The sequence below is a fragment of the Pyrus communis genome, chromosome 3, assembly GCF_963583255.1.
Source record: "Pyrus communis chromosome 3, drPyrComm1.1, whole genome shotgun sequence".
NCBI classification, from domain to species: domain Eukaryota; kingdom Viridiplantae; phylum Streptophyta; class Magnoliopsida; order Rosales; family Rosaceae; genus Pyrus; species Pyrus communis.
Window position 1 is genome coordinate 12402215 of NC_084805.1, and position 9678 is coordinate 12411892.

Genomic DNA, 9678 nt, shown 5'->3' on the forward strand with positions numbered 1-9678 from the left:
GTCTTCAAAATGAAGAGAAAACTAGATGGATCTATTGACAGGCATAAAGCTCAGTTGGTAGCAAAGGGTTTTCAGCAACAAGAGGGTCTAGACTATTCTGAAACTTTTAGCCTTGTGGCTAAACCTGTGACTATCAGATTACTACTACTTTTGCTTCTCAGTTTAACTGGTTTTTGAATTAGCTGGATGTTAGCAATGCTTTTTTAAATGGAACACTCCAAGAGTCGGTGTTCATGCAACAACCTCCAGGTTTTGAGGAACCTATACGGTCACACCATGTCTGCAAGCTTCATAAATCCTTGTATGGATTAAACCAAGCCCCCAGGGCTTGGTATGACAAACTACAAAGTGCTCTCCACTCACTTGGGTTTATTGGATCTCAGAATGACCATTCTCTCTTTGTCAAAATGTCTCCTTATTTGGTGTTTGTATTGGTGTATATGGATGATATATTGGTCACTGGGCCATCAACTAGTGAGTGTCAAAAGGTTATTTCTCAACTTAGTAACATGTTTCCCATCAAAGACCTTGGACCACTGCACTATTTTCTTGGGATAGAAGTAAAGAGATCCTCATCTGGTATTTTCATTTCCCAGACTAAGTATAGTATGGATCTTTTACAGAAGGCCAAAATGGATGGAGCTAAACTCTGCAATACACCCCTGAGCACTTCCAAACTTGATAATGACTCTCTATTACTTAAAGATGCAACTAAGTACAGATCATTGGTTGGTGCTCTTCAATATCTTATATAGACCAGACCAGGTCTCAGTTTTGCAGTCAATCTTGTCTGCCAATTTATGCACAGTTTTCGAATCTCTCATCTTTAAGTAGTCAAGAGAATACTTAGGTACTTAAAAGGATCTATTGAGCTTGGTCTTTGGTTCTCTAAGTGTTCTTCTTCTCTCTCCGTCTTCAAGCATTTTCAGGTGCTGATTGGGCAGGATGTTCTCAGAAAACCAACTGTAGGGTTTTGTATCTTTTTGGGTAGTTTTAACTGCCATCTTTTGCTTAGCTCTGGTGTGACAATGTTTCAGCCATTTCCCTAGCAAAGAATCTAATCTTTCATGTACACACCAAGCATGTCGAAATTGATTACCATTACATTCAAGAGAAAGTATTGGCTAAACAGGTTTTTGTTAAGTTTGTCTGCACTTAGGATCAACTTGCTGATATTTGTACTAAGGCATTGTCAAAACCACGATTCTTTTTTCTTCGTGATGAACTAGCTCTTTGGATCCCCCAATTTGGTCTAAAGGGGGATATTAAGGGTAAAAATGTAAATTTGTCCTCTAGAGATATAACTCGAGGATGCAATAGTTGTTATAAAAGTTAGTTTTGTTAGCTGTTAGGTTTAGTTAGCTTACTCATTAAGTTTTGTTCCTTGCATAAATATTCAATTGTGTAACATTATTCATTTGATGAAATACAAATTATATTTACTAACAGAGATTTGGCCAGACAGGAACCGTTAAGGATAGCAGTACCACACTGGATGAGTCTATCATATGTTGAGGATTTGTGGTGTACCTAAGGGCTTGTGGAGGATTACAGTGATGGGCCTATTGAGGACTATACCAAATTTCCTCCTGGGCTTTCAATTTTTGTTGATCCAAGACAATTTTAGTAAAGGTGGCGAATTTTATTTATGTAGTTTCATCGTATTTTGTATGAAGTAAAGAATGCAACATAGTAATAGCATGGCAAGAGTGTTTTATTGTGCAAGAGGAAGGCCAACTCGTCAATCTAAACCTACACGAGAAAGGCGAACTCATCAATCAAACGGCTTTTAATTAATCTAGTCCTATAGTAGAAGCGCGAACTTTTCGATCAAACGAATTTTGAATGTAGTTGGTCTGATCATATCAAGCCCACCTCTAATTCTCTAAAGCTATTGATAGATAAATGCTTTTCTTGCTAGACAAGTCATATAACATACAAAAGATTTTGAAAAGCACAATTAAGTATGAGAGTTAACTCTTGGCATTTGGATCACCTCTGCAGTTACAATCTCTAGGTAAATTATCTCATTTTCTCACCCTGTGAATTTTTCTGCAAGTACAACAACAAAAAGCCTTCTTCCAAACTATATGTACTCCACTTTTGCTCAGGTAACCAGTTTTTCCTTTTTAGTTGCTAAGATCATAACGAGAGAAGGTGAAACCCGAAAATTCCCAACCTATTTCTGGGTCAATTGTTCTACTAAGAAACCGAATGCCTCCTATTTCTCGAAGGTGTAGATTTAGCCTCTTCGGGATTACCCGAACCAAGACTCTCGGATGAATCAGAGCCACTGTTCTCACCTTGTACCCCTTTGCTTGACCAAAGCTTTGCAAAAATCTTCTTCTTTGACTTGAGCAACCCTCTCATTTTACTTACCGCCGCCTTGTCAACACTACCTTTCCCATCTCCATTCCTGTCGCACAATCCCACACCACTGCTCAACCTTAAAGAAGCTAGCTCCCCCTTTAGGGCTCTAAGCTCCTCAGCCGACGCTACTGCATCCCAATCCTCCTCCGTGTTGGTTGTTGCAGATCTTGAGCTACCATGGGACCCACTGTTTAAATCCTTCATGCCTTTAGGTAGGTCAGGAGTGCTGCTGCCTGATGAAGCAGCAGCCCTGACTTGCTCAAAAAATAGTACCTGCACAACTACACGCAGCGGAAGTCTCTCATTTTGCACTGCATGCACACACGCGTCTACAGATAACTTTTTGCAGTCCATCAGCTTGCATATCTTCTTCCTCTCACTCTTGCTGATCCCTGGGTGCTCCTGCATAGCAAAGCAGGCCAACGTGTGAAACATATATCACCACCAACAGTAACAAAGATAAAACACAAAAGCACGGGGGCATGATCATATTTCACCACCGACTAAAATACAACAGAACAGAAAATCTGAAGCAACTTGTTTGCATCCTAACATTTAAAAACTTGCACAACATGAAAGAACCCAACTTTATGTCAATGAAGAGAATAAATGTATAAAACCCCTAACCTTAAGGTACATGTCAATGGCTCGGTAAAGTCCATCGTGAGAAGGTCGAGAGAAACCTTTTACCATCTCCGCAAGATCAACAAACTTCGACAAGGGTAGGCAGGGATCCTTTGAAATTTCAGCAAGATACCCATCTATCAGTTTTGCCACCATCAGCTTGGAAGCATCTGACAATATCCCTGGCCTTCTCACCTCCTTAAGTTTATCGCCTTCATCTAGTGATTCAATCTCTGGACTTCGACCTTGCCTTAGAAACTCTTCTACTATTTTTTGGACTACAGTAACATCATAAACAGAAGGTTCTCCTTCCGCTGCTCGTATCAAAAGATCATTTACCGAAGCCTCTTCCAGTTGCTGCCCTATTCTCCTTACCAGCTCTCCCTTAGCCGTGTCTCCAGAGTCCACAAATATAGCTGCTTTCAACATTTTGTGCAAGAAACTACAAGAGACACTGCCTTTCTCTTCAGGCAACAGCCAGACAATTGCATCCACTGCTGATCGATGCTTTGTCATATCTCCATCCTGGATCATACCTTTGCTGAAACCTGGCAACCTTCTGTAAGCGTAAGCTTTCAAGCCCTCTCCGATCACTTCACCAGATAGTACCCCTTTGCTTTTAATATTCGCTAGAACACGCTTGTACAAATCAATCTCAAGCTCACACAATTCTTCAACCCACCAGTCTTTTGGAACTGGACGCTTTCTGACACCATTCCAATTTGGATCATTCCCATTTTCCTCTTGGATCTTCTTCCGGTTATAGGTATAGGACCAGTCAACTTTTGAAACATCCATGCAGGCCTTAGTGGCAACAGAGTCAATGCAATGGCTAACCAACTTCAGTTCCTCAGATATCGGTAAAAGAGACTTTGTAGTCTGAAGAACAATGATGGAATCCTTCCAGCTCCGGAAAATGCTAGAGCTAAGGAAGACATCAATCTTGTAAATAAGATTTCCTTTCTCGATAGACTCATGCATCCCCAGATATTCAGCCGCGCAGCGAGACACAACAACATTGTAAGCATTGAGGGTAACAGTCATGCCATAACAAAACTTTGCACATATCTCAAAGGCAGCAGGGCCACCAGGAATGTCAGAAATGTAAATTTCACCAGTGTTTGATTCAGTAGTGTTTGCAACCAACTTCTGCAAGCGAGCACTCTTTGATAGAAGAGGAAACTGCATACAACATTATCACTTTGATCGGTATCACAAGACATGTATCTGTAGATATACAGCAGATTTTCACATAAATTTTGAAAACAAAAAGAGTTGTCTTGAGAATCAACACAAGTTTGGCAAGACTATGTCATCTATTGAATTTAAAAGAGCTTAACATATCTACAAAGCTCAGTATCTATACCTATCAAAGCTCTGTTGGTCTCTAGAAAATCATAATAATTCGTTGAGCGATTGGGTATTTGTCGAGTATCAACAAAGTAGTCTTTAATTAATGTAAATAGTCATATCCCCGTAAATGTTCAGTTTATCTATATGAAACAAGTTGAGCGCATGCATATTGCTTATAAGCCTTACACCTCTTTTATCTATTTCATAATTACAGTAGCTAAACATATCTCAATTTGTTCTGGATGCTTTAATATGAGTACTATAATAAATTACTGACTATAGATCCCTCCACTTGAAAATGCAACATGAAAGATAACTTGGGGAGCCGTTTGTTTCACCAAGAAATGAAAAACGACAAGAGGACTAAACAGTTTTTGGCAATCCTGATACAAGATACCATATACAGAAAAATGGACCAGATGACTACCTTATGTAGATAAAACTTTGAATCTCCAACATTAACAATGATGTCTGTTGCCAGATCCGTTGCAACATACCTGCATATAAGAATGTTTTTGTACTGTTAGTAAGGACTTTGTATATAAAAGAGCACTAATAAGAAGACCTGCATACTAAAACATTTAGATCTTGCAACGAGCAATTGAAAATCAAGCTTTTCTTCTTTTCTAAACTTTTCTTTTCAGGAGCCCAGAAATCTTTCTCCTCCTATACAAAAATACAACTCAGTTGCCCGTATCCGTTCTTTCTTATATTATAACATTGCTTTATCAATGCATTTAATTTGATTAGCATTTCAAGTTTTGTCTACATTTGACACAACTCTATCATTTCTTACAGTATTACCCTGGTTTAGTCTAACTTATTAGAGCTCACAACCTCTTGCATCCTTAAATTAATGAACAATAGTTTTATAATTCGAACAACAAATTATGTGTGGTGATCTACTTATGATAGCTATAAGAGATAACCAATAAATACTAGATTGACAATAGCTCAGATTGGATTTAGATATTCCAAAAGAATTGATCTAGAGCAAGTAAGACACTGACAGATTCAATAAAGGTTCTCTTCAGGCGGCCGCAGTAAGAGAACCAAGTTTTCGGTGAACCAAAAACAAAAAGTAAATGAGAGCAAATTTGATACCAAGTCATAGAACAAGAATAATTTTAAGCAAATAGAGTGTACAATGAGAATCGAAAAAAAGGACGAAAACTTATAGCCCAACTTTTAAACCAAGATGGCTACTAATGAGTGGACATAGCCATTGTCCATGAGGAGAAATATCCAGAATTTTCCAATGAACAAAAAACCATCTCAAATTTAGGCGAAAAAAATTATACTTTCAGGATTTTGCAATAGGAATTATACTTTCAGGCTTTTGCATGAGTCACAATAGCCCAGCATATGATTCAAATTCATAACTGAGGAAAGATAGAGCACAGTTTTCAAAGATAGGGACAGAAGATCTCACCTAACATTATTTCCATCAGTCTGAAAAGAATCCGGCTTCGATCCAAGTTTCATAAACTTCATCTTGGCAAGCAAACAATGCTTCTCCTCCACTTCCCTAAACGAAACTTACCCTCTACTCAACCAGTCACTGCCTGATCAAATACTTCACGTCCAGACCACCAAAAACCCCCCAACAAGAATGCATCTCAACCGAGGAAAAGTTGCTCGAAATGGAAAGGAAGGCACCAAGACCGGGGAGCAACACTTTAAACAACTTCCTGGGCTCCAAGAGAGAAAAGAAGGATCTCAAAGACAGAGGGGAGTTTATATGTAGGCAAGGCAGGGGCGTATGACCGAATCTTGACACAGACCAAGGCAATCTAAGAGAGAGAAAGAAAGGGAAAGAGAAGATGGGGTTTGTGGAAATTTTTAAGAAAAGGTTCTCTTGAATGGCAAGAGAGCCAAAGAAGAGGCTGTTTCCTTGGTCGGCGTCAAAGCCCACGGAGTCCGGGCGCATCAAGTCAGCCGAGGGGACATAACCAACAGACTCTAAACACTAAACAATTATCAAACACCAGAGACACTCACAAGCACAAATCTGACTGCACCACACTCCCCGACTATTTCTTATATTTTCTCCTCTGATTACTCTGTTTCTTTGTTTTCCTTTTTAAAAGCTAATTAAAGATTCATGCCACCAAGACCTCCTTGGACGCCTTCAAAGAATCAAGTTCCAAACCCAACATGTACACATCAACTCCACCTATTTTCTAGATTTTTTTTTTTACCGTTGAAGTTTGAAAACCTGCAACCGAAAACAGCATCTCGGTATCAGTTGAAGAAACCACCACAACGGTAGACAACAAGCATCTCGGTATCAGTTGAAGAAACCACCACAAGGGTAGACAACAAGCATCTCTTTTTATTTGGGCAAAGCACGGGAATAAATGAGAAAATATCACACACAAAATATAAAATAAATCATTACAAAATTGGACTAAAATCTGAGGAATCTACCAGAATATTGTCATAGAAATTCTAGTTAAACAATAAGGCAAAAGATCATATTATGCTGCAAAAGTAAAAATCTTAGAACCCCACATGAAGAAATAGGCAAAGAATCTCAAGGGCATGAAGAAATTGGGAAATAATCAAAAAGACAACCCCCAAAATCCACTCTCCGTGTAAAACCCCACAAAACCCAAGACCCCATTTCATCAAATCTACAGAGCTGTACAAAATCTACCAACAAATATCACCTACTTGGCTACTTGCAATTTGAAAACAGAAAAAATTCAGTTCATGTTTGAGTGCAATCAGCCAACACCAAGCCTAGAAACCCCAAAAGAAAAACCAGAACCACAGAAGGTGGAGAGAGAGAGAGAGAGAGAGGGACTCACCCAAAATCTCATGCCATCGATTCAAGCTTTTTGCTTGAGGAATCAGAAGGAGTTTTCAGCGCTCAGAGGAAGAGTAACAAGAGACCAAAGGGCGAGGCTTTTGAATGCTGCTGCTGTTGCACAAGCATTCATATCTTGAGAAGCAAACACACCACCAAACAAACTTTCACCCAACTCAGGAAAAACAAAAACCAAAAGGGCAAAAAATAACACATAGCTCAAGAGCTCCCAGCTGTTTAGTACTTCTGAGTTCCAAACCAAAATCTAAAGTCGACCCATCTCCCAAGATACTGAAAAAAAAATTACCCAAGTGCGAAAAAAGCAAACTTGTTATTTACTAAATGCATGATTCAGTCCTCGGAAGTAAGATACACTACCACTCTTCTTTTTGGCGCACAGAAAATGTTTTTCCTTTCCTTTTCTTCTAGTTTTGCCCTACTTTAATTTGGTGACAAAAAAAGTAGAGAGAGATTCATTGAGTTTTTTGGGTGCATAATTAACACAAACCACTTACTCATCTAACTACTTAGTATTACGATCTAGTGGTATTTATCTTCACATGTATGTAAGAAGTTTTAGATTTGATTCTCGTCACAGACGAATTTGAATCATATTATCACTAGTCCATTACGAAACTAAACCCACCTCCTACCCTCTAATATAAATAATATTGTTTGTTAAAAAAAAAAAAACTAAATAAAAAACTAAACTCACTCACCTCACTCGCTCGCTCGCTCACCACCTTGCACAGTAAAGCACGCCAAAACTGACAACTCTTTCTGGTTATTTTGATGCCACCATAACCCGGACTCCGGACTCCGGACTCTTCTTTATTAAGGTCTGGTTTGGTACTGAGGTGATTCTGAAAAAAATTGCTATCAAAAAAAGTTGGGATCTGTTTTTGTGTTTGGTAAACATTCAGCTTCAGCTTTTTTTCACAGTTTTGGATGAAAAAAAGCCAAAAACAAGAAGCTGCAAAACCCAGCTTTGAAAAACTAGCTTTTTTTCACATTTGTTTTACATAAAAGTTTACCAAACACTATAATACTGCTTTTTTTTTTTCAAAAGCACTTTTACAAAAAAGTTTACCAAACACTCTGCTGCTTTATTTCACAGTTGCTTATTCTCACAGCACAGCCAAAGCAGCTTTTTTTAAAAGCACAGTAATACCAAACCAGCCCTAAATTACCCTTGCGCCTAAAGTAAAACCCACAAAAGCCATAACTTGCGAAATGAATCTCTGTGTTCATCATGGAGAAAACAGAAGAGCGTTCTAGACCTTGTACCCTGCCATACACTTTTCTTTCGGTCATCATCTGTTCATATCACCATGACTTTGATCCTGTACCAGTACCGGAGAGAAGGTGGGGTCGTTGGGATCTTATGACCCCAATAAGGCCAATTGTCTCCCTCTAATTATTAAGCTTGACCCCGAAGAAATCTAGAAAAGAAGGATTATTGAAGGCCTTACCCTTTTTATATGTTTTTGTAAATAGTTAAGGGTATGCACTATATATTATAGATGTGTATCAAGAGTACAATATGTATAGGAGGTGAATATTTTGCTTAGAGAATGGTGGAATGAGCATCAACAACATGTGCTTAGAATGCATTGGCCTTGGTTTACATAAGAAGTTGAATTTGATTTAATACATTTCTATGGGTACCTTTGAGTGACATCTCAATGGTCCAACTTTCATGAACCCCCCGTCATCAAGAGGAAAGGAAATTATTTTCTATGATAGTATTATTGTTATGCGTCTATTAGGATAAAATCCTGACATCGTCATTGATCTGCACCGCACACGTTTATCGAATGTTCGTGTTGGTGAATGTGGTGGTGATTACATTAGAAATCCAATGATCATGTTCTAAAGGTGGTTTGTTACATGTCATTGTTTAATTTGGCTGAATTTTTTTATTGCCAGACAGCTAAAACATGCATGTCATTTATTTAAATGAAAATAGATTGTCACACTTTTCCAAAAAATGGGAATGGATTATACTTATCTTTCGTATTACATTTCAGTATTAATTCAGCTTGGATTTTTTTCTTTCAGTCGACAGCTAAGTAACACTCTTGCTAACTGGAAATGAATTATATACTTATCTTGATATTTATATAAGATTTTAAATCCAAACGGGTGCTTTGCACATGTTGGACTAGATTTCCACAAGTAAATGACAAGTTTGTCCAGCAATGCGAACAATATCAGAGTTTTGAGACGCTGGTGTGGTGTCAGCTAAAAGAGTAGTCTCTGCTGATTCGGTGAACCAAAACTTGAGTTCTAGGTTATTTTGCAAGAGATTTATCAAAGTACTCAGTATTCAAGTGATACTTTACATATCATAATATAAGTGAAATAAATGATATATTTTTTAGTGTTTCTTCACTTATTTTGTAATACATGGAGTACCCACTGGAATGGATGGCACTTCGAAAAATATCTCGTTATTTGCATGTACCTTAGTAATGATTGAATTTGGTTTCTTATATTGTTTTTAGTTAATCCATTGA

General features: G+C 38.1%; 1 protein-coding gene across 2 annotated transcripts; it reads right to left on the reverse strand.

The window, feature by feature from the left end:
• Nucleotides 1-1905: 1905 nt before the first annotated feature.
• LOC137729441 (phototropic-responsive NPH3 family protein NPY2-like) lies at nt 1906-7578 on the reverse strand. 2 transcript variants are annotated; one of them, XM_068468388.1, is made up of 5 exons: nt 7161-7578; nt 5780-6565; nt 4775-4844; nt 2998-4176; nt 1906-2772 (listed from the first exon to the last, which is right to left on the reverse strand). In XM_068468388.1, the coding sequence occupies exons 2-5, from the start codon at nt 5839-5841 to the stop codon at nt 2203-2205; spliced, it is 1881 nt and encodes a 626-aa protein (XP_068324489.1). In that variant the 5' UTR covers nt 5842-6565; nt 7161-7578; the 3' UTR covers nt 1906-2202. The 2 variants fall into 2 exon arrangements, with proteins under 2 accessions (XP_068324489.1, XP_068324488.1); XM_068468387.1 differs by lacking the exons at nt 5780-6565; nt 7161-7578 and having other exon boundaries at nt 2998-4194; nt 4775-4788.
• Between the last annotated feature and the right edge of the window lie 2100 nt (nt 7579-9678).

What these genes read in the sequence shown, in the direction of transcription:
- LOC137729441 (XM_068468388.1), bottom strand. Translation starts at nt 5,841, where the DNA reads ATGAAGTTTATGAAACTTGGATCGAAGCCGGATTCTTTTCAGACTGAT. An exon ending in ACTGATGGAAATAATGTTAG is followed by an intron (nt 4,845 to 5,779) that starts GTGAGATCTTCT and finishes TCTTATATGCAG; the next exon opens with GTATGTTGCAACGGATCTGG. An exon ending in CAAAGTTTTATCTACATAAG is followed by an intron (nt 4,177 to 4,774) that starts GTAGTCATCTGG and finishes TGTTGTATGCAG; the next exon opens with TTTCCTCTTCTATCAAAGAG.